General features: G+C 46.5%; 1 protein-coding gene across 1 annotated transcript in view; it reads right to left on the bottom strand.

Annotated features, from left to right (window-relative positions):
- The window catches only part of MARCHF10 (membrane associated ring-CH-type finger 10), a 41720-nt gene extending 26900 nt beyond the window's left edge, over window positions 1-14820 (bottom strand). The window contains exons 1-3 of the mRNA XM_044299546.1: window positions 14738-14820; window positions 12944-13049; window positions 9567-9734 (exon numbers count right to left, since the gene is read on the bottom strand). Of these exons, the coding sequence (XP_044155481.1) occupies window positions 9567-9734; window positions 12944-13049; window positions 14738-14820 (357 nt within the window). The remainder of the gene's footprint in view (window positions 1-9566; window positions 9735-12943; window positions 13050-14737) is intronic.
- Window positions 14821-15121: the final 301 nt, after the last annotated feature.

The following is a 15121-nucleotide window of genomic DNA, read 5'->3' as shown; positions in this document are numbered from 1 at the left end:
GCTTCACGTCAGCCACCACTGCAACAGTCCATTGTCATAAATTTAGGCCCAGCACCCAGGCAGAGGAGAGAGGTCCCGTAACAGACAATCTGGCTTCATGTCAGCAGAGAATCAGTCTGCATGTCATAGCAGAGAATCAGGCTTCACGTCAGCCACCACTGCAACAGTCCATTTTCATAAATTTAGGCCCAGCACCCAGGCAAAGGAGAGAGGTCCCGTAACAGACAATCTGGCTTCATGTCAGCAGAGAATCAGTCTTCATATCATAGCAGAGAATCAGGCTTCACGTCAGCCACCAATGCAACAGTCCATTGTCAGATATTTAGGCCCAGCACCCAGGCAGAGGAGAGAGGTCCCGTAACAGACAATCAGGCTTCACGTCAGCCACCAGTGCAACAGTCCATTGGCATATATTTAGGCCCAGCACCCAGGCAGAGGAGAGAGGTCCCTTAACAGAGAATCTGGCTTCATGTCAGCAGAGAATCAGTCTTCATGTTATAGCAGAGAATCAGGCTTCACGTCAGCCACTACTGCAACAGTCCATTGTCAAAAATTTAGGCCCAGCACCCAGGCAGAGGAGAGAGGTCCCGTAACAGACAATCTGGCTTCATGTCAGCAGAGAATCAGTCTTCATATCATAGCAGAGAATCAGGCTTCACGTCAGCCACCAATGCAACAGTCCATTGTCAGATATTTAGGCCCAGCACCCAGGCAGAGGAGAGAGGTCCCGTAACAGACAATCTGGCTTCATGTCAGCAGAGAATCAGTCTGCATGTCATAGCAGAGAATCAGGCTTCACGTCAGCCACCACTGCAACAGTCCATTGTCAAAAATTTAGGCCCAGCACCCAGGCAGAGGAGAGAGGTCCCGTAACAGACAATCTGGCTTCATGTCAGCAGAGAATCAGTCTGCATGTCATAGCAGAGAATCAGGCTTCACGTCAGCCACCACTGCAACAGTCCATTTTCATAAATTTAGGCCCAGCACCCAGGCAGAGGAGAGAGGTCCCGTAACAGACAATCTGGCTTCATGTCAGCAGAGAATCAGTCTTCATATCATAGCAGAGAATCAGGCTTCACGTCAGCCACCAATGCAACAGTCCATTGTCAGATATTTAGGCCCAGCACCCAGGCAGAGGAGAGATGTCCCGTAACAGACAATCAGGCTTCACGTCAGCCACCAGTGCAACAGTCCATTGGCATATATTTAGGCCCAGCACCCAGGCAGAGGAGAGAGGTCCCTTAACAGAGAATCTGGCTTCATGTCAGCAGAGAATCAGTCTTCATGTCATAGCAGAGAATCAGGCTTCACGTCAGCCACTACTGCAACAGTCCATTGTCATAAATTTAGGCCCAGCACCCAGGCAGAGGAGAGAGGTCCCGTAACAGACAATCTGGCTTCATGTCAGCAGAGAATCAGTCTTCATATCATAGCAGAGAATCAGGCTTCACGTCAGCCACCAATGCAACAGTCCATTGTCAGATATTTAGGCCCAGCACCCAGGCAGAGGAGAGAGGTCCCGTAACAGACAATCTGGCTTCATGTCAGCAGAGAATCAGTCTTCATATCATAGCAGAGAATCAGGCTTCACGTCAGCCACCAATGCAACAGTCCATTGTCAGATATTTAGGCCCAGCACCCAGGCAGAGGAGAGAGGTCCCGTAACAGACAATCAGGCTTCACGTCAGCCACCAGTGCAACAGTCCATTTTCATAAATTTAGGCCCAGCCCCCAGGCAGAGGAGAGAGGTCCCGTAACAGAGAATCTGTCTTCATGTCAGCAGAGAATCAGTCTGCATGTCATAGCAGAGAATCAGGCTTCACGTCAGCCACCACTGCAACAGTCCATTGTCATAAATTTAGGCCCAGCACCCAGGCAGAGGAGAGAGGTCCCGTAACAGACAAGCTGGCTTCATGTCAGCAGAGAATCAGTCTTCATATCATAGCAGAGAATCAGGCTTCACGTCACCCAACATTGGAACAGTCCATTGGCATATATTTAGGCCCCGGCACCCAGACAGAGGAGAGGTTCATTCAAATTTGGGTAGCCTCGCAATATAATGGTAAAATGAAAATAAAAATAGGATTAAATGAGGAAGTGCCCTGGAGTACAATAATATATGGTTAAGGGGAGGTAGTTAATGTCTAATCTGGACAAGGGACGGACAGGTCCTGTGGGATCCATGCCTGGTTCATTTTTATGAACGTCAGCTTGTCCACATTGGCTGTAGACAGGCGGCTGCGTTTGTCTGTAATGACACCCCCTGCCGTGCTGAATACACGTTCAGACAAAACGCTGGCCGCCGGGCAGGCCAGCACCTCCAAGGCATAAAAGGCTAGCTCTGGCCACGTGGACAATTTAGAGACCCAGTAGTTGAATGGGGCCGAACCATCAGTCAGTACGTGGAGGGGTGTGCACACGTACTGTTCCACCATGTTAGTGAAATGTTGCCTCCTGCTAACACGTTGCGTATCAGGTGGTGGTGCAGTTAGCTGTGGCGTGTTGACAAAACTTTTCCACATCTCTGGCATGCTAACCCTGCCCTCAGAGGAGCTGGCCGTGACACAGCTGCCTTGGCGACCTCTTGCTCCTCCTCTGCCTTGGCCTTGGGCTTCCACTTGTTCCCCTGTGACATTTGGGAATTCTCTCAGTAGCGTGTCTACCAACGTGCGCTTGTACTCGCGCATCTTCCTATCACGCTCCAGTGCAGGAAGTAAGGTGGGCACATTGTCTTTGTAGCGTGGATCCAGCAGGGTGGCAACCCAGTAGTCCGCACACGTTAAAATGTGGGCAACTCTGCTGTCGTTGCGCAGGCACTGCAGCATGTAGTCGCTCGTGTGTGCCAGGCTGCCCAGGGGTAAGGACAAGCTGTCCTCTGTGGGAGTCATATCGTCATCGTCCTGCCTTTCCCCCCAGCCACACACCAGTGATGGACCCGAGCTGCGTTGGGTGCCACCCCGCTGTGACCATGCTTCATCCTCATCCTCCTCCACCTCCTCCTCATCCTCGTCCTCCTCATCCTCCAGTAGTGGGCCCTGGCTGGCCACATTTGTACCTGGCCTCTGCTGTTGCCAAAAACCTCCCTCTGAGTCACTTCGAAGAGACTGGCCTGAAAGTGCTAAAAATGACCCCTCTTACTCCTCCTCCTCCTGGGCCACCTCCTCTTCCATCATCGCCCTAAGTGTTTTCTCAAGGAGACATAGAAGTGGTATTGTAACGCTGATAACGGCGTCATCGCCACTGGCCATGTTGGTGGAGTACTCGAAACAGCGCAACAGGGCACACAGGTCTCGCATGGAGGCCCAGTCATTGGTGGTGAAGTGGTGCTGTTCTGTAGTGCGACTGACCCGTGCGTGCTGCAGCTGAAACTCCACTATGGCCTGCTGCTGCTCGCACAGTCTGTCCAGCATGTGCAAGGTGGAGTTCCACCTGGTGGGCACGTCGCATATGAGGCGGTGAGCGGGAAGGCCGAAGCAGCAGGATGTGAACGCTGGAAGCGCGAACAGACGGCCCGCACTTTATGCAGCAGCTCTGACATGTCGGGGTAGTTGTGAATGAACTTCTGCACCACCAAATTCAGCACATGCGCCAAGCAAGGGATGTGCGTCAAACTGGCTAGTCCCAGAGCTGCAACGAGATTTCGCCCATTATCACACACCACCAGGCCGGGCTTGAGGCTCACCGGCAGCAACCACTCGTCGGTCTGTTGTTCTATACCCTGCCACAATTCCTGTGCGGTGTGGGGCCTGTCCCCCAAACATATGAGTTTCAGAATGGCCTGCTGACGTTTACCCCGGGCTGTGCTGAAGTTGGTGGTGAAGGTGTGTGGCTGACTAGATGAGCAGGTGGAAGAAGAGGAGGAGGAAGTCGAGTAGGAGGAGGTGGCAACAGGAGGCAAAGAATGTTGCCCTGCGATCCTTGGCGGCGGAAGGACGTGCGCCAAACAGCTCTCCGCCTGGGGCCCAGCTGCCACTACATTTACCCAGTGTGCAGTTAGGGAGATATAGCGTCCCTGGCCGTGCTTACTGGTCCACGTATCTGTGGTTAGGTGGACCTTGCTACAGATGGCGTTGCGCAGTGCACACTTGATTTTATCGGATACTTGGTTGTGCAGGGAAGGCACGGCTCTCTTGGAGAAGTAGTGGCGGCTGGGAACAACATACTGTGGGACAGCAAGCGACATGAGCTGTTTGAAGCTGTCTGTGTCCACCAGCCTAAATGACAGCATTTCATAGACCAGTAGTTTAGAAATGCTGGCATTCAGGGCCAGGGATCGAGGGTGGCTAGGTGGGAATTTACGCTTTTTCTCAAATGTTTGTGAGATGGAGAGCTGAACGCTGCCGTCTGACATGGTTGAGATGCTTGGTGACGGAGGTGGTGGTGGTGTTGGTGGTACATCCCCTGTTTGCTGGGCGGCAGGTGCCAACGTTCTTCCAGAGGCGGAGTAAGAGGCCGAGGGGGCAGCAGCAGAAGAGGCCGAGGCGGCAGCAGCAGAAGAGGTAGCAGGGGGAGCCTGAGTGACTTCCTTGGTTTTAAGGCGTTTACTCCACTGCAGTTCATGCTTTGCATGCAGGTGCCTGGTCATGCAGGTTGTGCTCAGGTTCAGAACGTTAATGCCTCGCTTCAGGCTCTGATGGCACAGAGTGCAAACCACTCGGGTCTTGTCGTCAGCACATTGTTTGAAGAAGTGCCATGCCAGGGAACTCCTTGAAGCTGCCTTTGGGGTGCTCGGTCCCAGATGGCGGCGGTCAGTAGCAGGCGGAGTCTCTTGGCGGCGGGTGTTCTGCTTTTGCCCACTGCTCCCTCTTTTGCTACGCTGTTGGCTCGGTCTCACCACTGCCTCTTCCTCCAAACTGTGAAAGTCAGTGGCACGACCTTCATTCCATGTGGGGTCTAGGACCTCATCGTCCCCTGCATCGTCTTCCACCCAGTCTTGATCCCTGACCTCCTGTTCAGTCTGCACACTGCAGAAAGACGCAGCAGTTGACACCTGTGTTTCGTCATCATCAGAGACATGCTGAGGTCGTATTCCCATGTCCTCATCATCAGGAAACATAAGTGGTTGTGCGTCAGTGCATTCTATGTCTTTCACCGCTGGGGAAGGGCTAGGTGGATGCCCTTGGGAAACCCTGCCAGCGGAGTCTTCAAACAGCATAAGAGACTGCTGCATAACTTGAGGCTCAGACAGTTTCCCTGGTATGCATGGGGGTGATGTGACAGACTGATGGGGTTGGTTTTCAGGCGCCATCTGTGCGCTTTCTGCAGAAGACTGGGTGGGAGATAATGTGAACGTGCTGGATCCACTGTCGGCCACCCAATTGACTAATGCCTGTACCTGCTCAGGCCTTACCATCCTTAGAACGGCATTGGGCCCCACCATATATCGCTGTAAATTCTGGCGGCTACTGGGACCTGAGGTAGTTGGTACACTAGGACGTGTGGATGTGGCAGAACGGCCACGTCCTCTCCCAGCACCAGAGGGTCCACTAACACCACCACGACCATGTCCACGTCCGCGTCCCTTACTAGATGTTTTCCTCATTGTTATCGTTCACCACAACAACAAAAATATTATTTGGCCCAATGTATTGTATTCAAATTCAGCTGAATATAAATTTGAGGCCTAGTATTTAGGCGCTGGGTGACCGGTATAGATTTACTGACAGAATTAGACTTGGAAATGCACAGTAGCGTGTGTGTGAAGTTATTCTGAATGACCCTATGTGCACCTTGAATATTATATACCCTTTTAGGGATAGATTTCAAATAGCTCTGATACAGCAGAAACCACCAAATTATGAAATTGCTAAATTGGGAATTGTATTTCAACCCAGAACAAAAAATGTGCTTTGACGGACACTAAATAACTTGCCCAGCCTGAACAGTACAGCGGTAACGACAGATTTAGCGGGATATAAATTTGAGGCCTAGTATTTAGGCGCTGGGTGACCGGTATGGATTTACTGACGGAATTAGACTTGGAAATGCACAGTAGCGTGTGTGTGAAGTTATTCTGAATGACCCTATGTGCACCTTGAATATTATATACCCTTTTAGGGATAGATTTCAAATAGCTCTGATATAGCAGAAACCACTAAATTATGAAATTGCTAAATTGGGAATTGTATTTCAACCCAGAACAAAAAATGTGCTTTGACTGACACTAAATAACTTGCCCAACCAGAACAGTACAGCGGTAACGACAGATTTAGCGGGAAATAAATTTGAGGCCTAGTATTTAGGCGCTGGGTGACCGGTATGGATTTACTGACAGAATTAAACTTGGAAATGCACAGTAGCGTGTGTGTGAAGTTATTCTGAATGACCCTATGTGCACCTTGAATATTATATACCCTTTTAGGGATAGATTTCAAATAGCTCTGATATAGCAGAAACCACTAAATTATGAAATTGCTAAATTGGGAATTGTATTTCAACCCAGAACAAAAAATGTGCTTTGACGGACACTAAATAACTTGCCCAGCCACAAGAGTACAGCGGTAACGACAGATTTAGCGGGATATAAATTTGAGGCCTAGTATTTAGGCGCTGGGTGACCGGTATGGATTTACTGACAGAATTAGACTGGGATATGGCCAAAAAATAACCACACTATTGCTGGTTAAATGCACTTGGTGTGACAGCTTGACCAACCACACTACTGAGGGTTAAATGCACTTGGTGACAGGCGCAGCTTGCCCCTGATGTAGTATATGGCCAAAAAATGAACAGACTATTGCTGGTTAAATGCACTTGGTGTGACAGCTTGACCAACCACACTACTGAGGGTTAAATGCACTTGGTGACAGGCGCAGCTTGCCCCTGATGTAGTATATGGCCAAAAAATAAACAGACTATTGCTGGTTAAATGCACTTGGTGTGACAGCTTCACCCTGATGTAGGCTTTAGCCAAAAAACAACCACACCATTGAGGGTTAAATGCACTTGGTGACAGGCGCAGCTTGCCCCTGATATAGTATATGGCCAAAAAATGAACAGACTATTGCTGGTTAAATGCACTTGGTGTGACAGCTTGACCAACCACACTACTGAGGGTTAAATGCACTTGGTGACGGGCGCAGCTTGCCCCTGATGTAGTATATGGCCAAAAAATAAACAGACTATTGCTGGTTAAATGCACTTGGTGTGACAGCTTCACCCTGATGTAGGCTTTAGCCAAAAAACAACCACACCATTGAGGGTTAAATGCACTTGGTGACAGGCGCAGCTTGCCCCTGATGTAGTATATGGCCAAAAAATGAACAGACTATTGCTGGTTAAATGCACTTGGTGTGACAGCTTGACCAACCACACTACTGAGGGTTAAATGCACTTGGTGACGGGCGCAGCTTGCCCCTGATGTAGTATATGGCCAAAAAATAAACAGACTATTGCTGGTTAAATGCACTTGGTGTGACAGCTTCACCCTGATGTAGGCTTTAGCCAAAAAACAACCACACCATTGAGGGTTAAATGCACTTGGTGACAGGCGCAGCTTGCGCTGGCGCACCACAAGACACAAAATGGCCGCCGATCACCCCAGAAAAAAGTGACTGACAAACGGTCTGGGCAGCCTAAAAACAGTGAGCAATTGAATTTCAGCAGCTCAATGATGCACAGCTGCAGATCGATCGATTAATCAAGTCCTTTGGATGAGTTAATCTGCCTAATCTCGCCCTACTGTCGCAGCCGCAACCTCTCCCTACGCTAATCAGAGCAGAGTGACGGGCGGCGCTATGTGACTCCAGCTTAAATAGAGGCTGGGTCACATGGTGCTCTGGCCAATCACAGCCATGCCAATAGTAGGCATGGCTGTGACGGCCTCTTGGGGCAAGTAGTATGACGCTTGTTGATTGGCTGCTTTGCAGCCTTTCAAAAAGCGCCAAGAAAGCGTCACAAAAGCGCCAAGAAAGCGACGAACACCGAACCCGAACCCGGACTTTTACGAAAATGTCCGGGTTCGGGTCCGTGTCACGGACACCCCAAAATTCGGTACGAACCCGAACTATACAGTTCGAGTTCGCTCATCCCTAGTATAAACTCCTGCATCAAGTTGCCCACTTTTTTCGCATGGGGTTTCCACTACTGGACGTCTGGACTTCATGTCCTGGCGGACCAGTCTGAGGCTGATTACAGGTCATTGTCATTTAAAGGTAACTACAGTTCAGTTCTTTAAAAGGAATGTGTGATAATAAAAATGACCTATTGTTTAAGTTATGTTTTTATGCTAACATAATAAAAAAAAAAAAATTGGGTGAATTAAGGTACTTTCACACTTGCGGCAGGACGGATCCGACAGGCTGTTCACCATGTCGGATCCGTCCTGCGTCTATTTCGCCGTGCTGCCGGACCGCCGCTCCGTCCCCATTGACTATAATGGGGGCGGGGGGGGAACTCCGGCGCAGCACGGCGGTGCACGGAGAAAGCCCGCCGGACTAAAACTACTTCATGTCAGGCTTTTTAGTCTGGCGGCTTTCTCCGTGCACCACCGTGCTGCATCGGAGCTCCGCTCCCCTCCCCATTATAGTCAATGGGGACGGAGCGGCGGTCCGCGGGCACGGCGAAATAGCCGCAGGACGGATCCGACACGGTGAACAGCCTGTCGGATCCGTCCTGCCCCAAGTGTGAAAATAGCCTAAAGAAAAATTTCCATGTCACTAAAATCATGCAGCTTTCACATGGACGGTTAAGGCATGTTTCACACTGCTGGCAGGTTGTCTTGGCATAAAATGGCGGGAATCAGTCAGACAAAAAGCGCTGCACGCAGAGGTATTTGTCCTGACATTTCTCAGCATATTTGCCAGATCGTTAATAGGGTCGGACAGCATTCCGGCAGCATCTAGCAATGCCAGATGCCACAGGCTGTTCCCCGCCGGAACAGCCTGCCGGATCAGCAGATGCAAGTGTGAAACAAGCCTAACTTTTTCAGTAGTCATCTCATTATCATCACAGGCATAATTACAATAACATATACCACCTTTGTATAGATAACACAGGAACCACTATTCACACTAGGTGATACAGCATGTCTAGCAAACTCTCCCATAGAAGTCTATGAGGTCAGCTTCCTTTTATTGTGTCCATGGCCCACATGGCTGCTTTCCAAGAAAAGGAAGTCTTGATATATTATAGGTCTAATGGCCAGTGCAAAAACTGCATGATGTTAGGATCTTTTTTAAATATAAATAGGGACATGGCCTATTTTTGGCGTATTTCTGGCACTGCAATCTGCGGCTTTTCTCCACTCACGCCGTCTAAAAAAGGGGGAGTGGCGTGGGTGGAGAACGGCCGGCAGGTCTTCTCATTTATCATTGTCTACGCCTGTTTTAGGCGTAGAAAATGGTCTAAATTTAAGCCAGCAAAGAAGATGGAGTAGATTTAGACCAGCGGTGGATACGCCAAAGTTATGTAGAGGCCGGTACCTCATAACTTCGGCAGATCCACCATCAGTACACGGGTTATAAAGACCGGCATCTAAAAATGCCTGTCTTAAAAATTAACTCCCTTAATTTAAACTATAGGTAATTTTCTGATGACACATTCCCTTCAATAGAAAACTACATTACCTCAGTTTTTGTAGTCATCCCGTTCTGCCATGGCTTACTGTAACTTCTTGTGGAGTAAAAGTTGAGAACATTTGGGGTGTGTTGGGAGGCAGCTCGTTTATCTCTTAGCCGCTCAGTATTCTCTCTCACCCGCTCCTGGTGGCGTAGGTGGGCCTGCAATGTAAATATCTGACATCGTTGCAGTAAATAAATTTACTGATATGCTCATATTACTTCAACTAAATGATAAAATACACATTAAATAAAGTTTAATTGGCTTCTTACAAAATTTATGTTGCCGGTTGATAATTCATAAAGAAGTTTTGGGGTAAAGAATGAAGCCATCCATAGACATTAGCTTTATTTCAGCAGCTCCAACCACTTTTGGTTGGATTTGTTGACTACTTGATGTCCAGGTCCACTGCCTCACTCCTCCCATTGGGTATAGCTACCAGAACACTGACCTGCTCTCCCCTGGTGTCTGTCCAGTGGTCCATGCTCACCAGTATTTTGCTACTTCTTCCCAGTGGATCAGGCTCCTGAAGCAGCACTATTCTGTCCACTACACACACGCTGAGGCCTGTTTCTCACCTGCTCTGTCTCACTGCCAGTAGGGAGCACATCGTCTTGCTCTTAAAAGGCCAATGCCTGTGTACTTTCACAAGGAACTGACAAAAATAAGCTATTGCTTAGGCGCCCTCCTAAAGGGAAAGATGCCTTAAATACCATGAGGTGGCCAACCATAGGCATGAGAAGATTAATCTTCCCATGCCTATAGTTGGCTTCTTCAGAGTAAGAAAATGTGTCACCTATAAATGTTATCTGCCAGTTAAAACCAGATATCCTTTTTTCTAATCTTTTTTAATTTTCTGATTGTAGATTTTATGTTTTTTTGTTTATATATTGACATTGACATGGAAAATTAAAAATAACATTAAAAATTATTTAAAAATATGTTAAATATAAAAACGTGATTTAAACAATAGATAATCTTCTGATGACACATTTCCTTTAAGGCACCGTTCCCAGTTGGAGGGGGCCTAAGCAAAGGTGAACTATTGTTCTGTTTGATCACTTGTTTGCTGACTTCTGCTTGTTATCTGGATTTGGCCCTTTGCTGCCTTATCTCAGGGCTCCACACAGGTTTCTCAACTCCAGTGGATCAGCAGTCAATAAACAGAGACTACTGCAGGAGGTAGCAGCCTGGTGGTTCACTGCAGTGGAGTCCAGATGCCTGTATAATGGGTTAAATGGTGGAGATAGGGGGCCTTGGAGAGTGCCCTTAGAAGTAGCTTTAAGTAAAATCTGTACAGTGGTACAGAAGATCCACATGCACTTCCATAATAGTTTGCTCAGACCATGGATCCTGTCATGATGACATGCAAAGTGATGTGCTGGAATCAGGCACATCACTGCGGCAGCCAATCACTGTCCTCTGTGGTTGACGGCTGATGACAGTGATTGGCTGCAGCAGTCGTTTGCCACATCCAGGCACCTCACTACTGTTGTCTGTAAACACACAGCGGCAGGAGAATCTGACCAGCACCACAGAGAATGGAGCTGGAAAAAGGGGTGAGTACAACATGTTCTTTATTTCAAGTAAGTTTAGGGCTTGTCCAAAAAATTTATTATCTCAGACCACTCTGATTTTCAATGGCATAGTATTGCCAAATTGAAAAAATAAAAACAGCTATAAACTGCTAAAAAACATGAATATTGGGGGAGATTTATGAAGGTTTCTGTACCACAAAGTTATAAATTATGGCACATGTGAAAATCTACGCCAGTTTAAATTATGGCTCAACTCTACGCCAGTCTGTAGCTGGCACAGATTTAAGTTTCTGGCACAAAGAAGCCCAGAAATGCACCTAATTTATTAATAGGCATTACTTTTAATAAATAAGGTGCGTCTCAGGCCAGCGCACAAGAGATCAAGACTGGTGTCAGAAAAAGCTGAGTTTTAGAAAAATACCCCTTTCTGATGGAAGTGCCCCTTTAAAATTGTCACAGCATCAAACTGTATGCCTGTAATAAGAAAAAGTGTATGAGATACTGTATACGCTATGAAACTGTTTTTTCCCCCAGCCTACATCTCTCCCTAACTCCGCCAGTAACGGGTGGAAAAAAAAACACGCAAATCACTCAAGATCTGAAGCCCTAGATTAGTTATTCATCTTTCTATTATTCCCAAATAGAAAGTAATGTAACAAAACATTTAATGCTAACATAGGCCCTTATTAGCCATCTAAGGATACATCGCTAATGGCCGAAGATCTATCAGATGTCAAGGTCCTCATCGAAAACGATGGACAAACAACAACATTCCCAAACACCAGTCCACTTGATGTGTACTTTAATAACAGATTTTCTCATAATTCCTCGCTATTTTACCAAGTTTCCCCAAGCAGTTGATTGTCCTATATCCGCAGAAACAAATCCCATATCATCTGTTAAGCATTAAGTTAACAGGACAGTAAAAGATGCATCATTCATAGGAGGACATAGCCAGTTAACATCTTCTGTCTTACTTGCCTGTGCCAAGGTAGCAGACAGCTTGTGCTAGTACAGATATTTGCCAAGCAATTATGGCCTTATTTATAGCTGACTCACGGTTAATGAAGTCCATTATACAGGAAAATGCAAAAGCTACACCTACTGTAGTTATTTTACAATGGAGCATTAAGTGCATAAGCAAATACCTCCTAATTTGCATTATGTAGGGTTGCATTGGCCTTCGCTGTCTTTATGGATCAGATGGAAAGAATCCATAAATTACGGTACTAAATTATGCTTTGGCACCTTATTCCTTCATTGACTCCTACAGACCATGGTGTGCTCCATTACATTCTATACCTTATCACAGTTATTACCCTCTAAATGCATTACTTCTTAGGCTACTTTCACACTGGCATTTCTGGGTCCGTTTGTGAGATCCGTTTCAGGGCTCTCACAAGCGGCCCAAAACGGATCAGTTCAGCCCCAATGCATTCTGAATAGATAAGGATCCGTTCAGAATGCATCAGTTTGGCTGCGTTTGGTCTCCGTTGTGTTTTTTAGCCAGCTTGCAGTGTTTTGGTGTCCTCCTGACTATACAGAGCCAAACGGATCTGTCCTGACTTACAATGTAAGCCAATGGGGACGGATCAGTTTTTCACAAACACAATATGGTGCCATTGAAAACGGGTCCGTCCCCCATTGACTTTCAATGTAAGTCAAGACAGATCCGTTTTGACTTAGACTTTTTTTTTTTAATGAAAACGGATCCGTTATGAACAGATACAAGCGTTTGCATTATCGGTGTGCATCGGTCTGTGCAGATACAAGACGGATTTGCAACAAACGCGAGTGTGAAAGTAGCCTTAGGGAAAATATGGTGTGATACATAAACAGGACCTTACCTTATACTCTGAATCCATCTTTTGTTGCACATCCTTCATATGATGTCCATTGACAAGGGATCTATGTCTGTCCCAGTTCTTATCCATCACTGATTGTAATTTCAACCTGTCAGTACAAAATGAAAAATTCTGTTTTCACTCACTTATGAACTTGAACCATGACCATCTCTTCTTTTGTAAATTTTTCATTGTACTATGCTGCATATAGAGCCCAGTCCAAAGCCTGCTAGGTTTACTATGTTGGGATGCAATATGTTTTTTGAGCATAGCAGAAAATCTATGCAGACATACAAACTCCGTGGGGAAGGGGGTGTTATCATTTGTAGGTGTATTGGAGGTTACTTTTTAGATTGGGGTTGCTGAGTGCACCCATGTCAAATTTATGAAAATGGTTGCACCTATTTCAGTAAAAGTATGCCTGAGAGATGCTTGTGACTTACATAAATGTGTCACAAAAGTGATCTACTCTGAAATTCTGACCAAATTTCCATTCCAAATCTGTAGGTGGTGCTGTAAATCTAAGTGCTCAAAAAGCCCCAAAAAGTCTCAAAGCCCCTACTTTTGGGGCTTGAAAAATTCCCCCACATTTCTAGTTACTGCCTATGTTGTTTTCTAAGGGTAGATTCACATAATTTCACTATTGTCCCACTGATAGTCATATGCAGTTGTCTACATCTACCGTTGACAGCTATTAAAAAAATGTTACACGTTTTTTTTAGATAAAGCTGCAAAATCGGCTGGCTAATGGACACTTTAGAGACAAAGGGGGTCATTTTACGCTTGTCTTTGATATCCCCATGCTGCCGGAGGATGCACTTAATTTATGACGAAATGCAGGCTTAGTCATAAATAAGGTGCATCCTCCGCTAGTCTGTGCGCCTAGATTGAAATCTACTCCAGCTACTGTCTGGAGTAGATTACAATCTTCATTTATGCCAGTTTCCTGGCATAAATGTAAATTATTTTATTGGGCCTGATGGCCCTGCCCCTGCCACACTCTCGGCACACCCCCACACTGCCCCTGCCACTTCTCAGTGTCAAGGGTGGTGTAAAAATGATGTGTAAGCCTAAGTTTATGCAACTTTTTTTACACCAAAAACTGGCATAGATGCTCATAATAAATAACCCCCAAAATGTGATGTGAACCCTGCCAGGATATGCTGCAAGGCAACAGTGCTAAAGACTAAGCCACTACGGTGCTTGTAACCAACTAGTTAATCTTTTGCGTACAAGAGCTTTCATTTTTTCCTGTCAAAAAATTGATAATGGTGTGATATCCTTAGGCATAAAAGAATATTGTTAAGACTGCAGTGTCCTGACAATTTAATTTGTTACATAAGTTGGACATACACATAAGACAGTTGCCAACCAAAAAGTCATTTGAGGGAATTTACTAAGACCAGCATTTCATACACCAGTCTTAATCCATAGGACGCTGGAGTAAAATGCACCAAATTTATTAAGATTCTCCCTGACATGCACATTACCGGGGTTGGTCACCTTATTACAATTTTCCAAAAAGTGCTGTAAATAGCGCTGTAAGCCACTTAACTAGCCTGAGGACCTTAAATTTCAAGTTCCACCCCCTTGTTTCAGTACAGTGTTTTCATTGACTCTATGGTGCTCCAGTCTGAAACATGGCCGCTGATAGAGGGGCACCTGACCAGACCCACAAGTCAGTGGCCTCCATTGAATAACACTGCATTCGGGCATTACAAACTAGCACATGCCGTCCCTCCTTCATGTCCACCTTACGATGGGCTATTCTGATGAATATCCCCCTGTGATTCTCACCTATGTTTTCCATTTTCCCCTTGCTGCCCTTTAATTAAGGGTTCCACTCCGATGCAGTGATGAGTTTTATATGTTGCAGTCATTCCCGCAGAAGAGATTTCCTCTTGACAGTTTCCTATTACTCTCCTTCCCTCCCTCCAGGAGTGCCACACAGTCAATAAAGAAACTGTACTGAAACAAGGGGGTGGGACATCCCATGAGGACAGTAAAGCAGAGTCCCTTGTAGCATCATAGGAGTAGAAAATAAGAAAGTGAGAAAATTGTTATACAGTGGCAAACCCCTTTAATGCTACAGTATAACTGCAAATCAAATCAATGTCCCGGAGCTCCTTATATAACAGAGTTACAGGGCCATAAAAGTTTTCCCCACTGCCCTGGTACGTT

Source organism: Bufo gargarizans, chromosome 6 (genome assembly GCF_014858855.1).
Source record: "Bufo gargarizans isolate SCDJY-AF-19 chromosome 6, ASM1485885v1, whole genome shotgun sequence".
Classification (NCBI taxonomy): Eukaryota; Metazoa; Chordata; class Amphibia; order Anura; family Bufonidae; genus Bufo; species Bufo gargarizans.
Note: the sequence above shows the minus strand (reverse complement) of the source record. Positions and strands in the feature narration are given on the sequence as shown.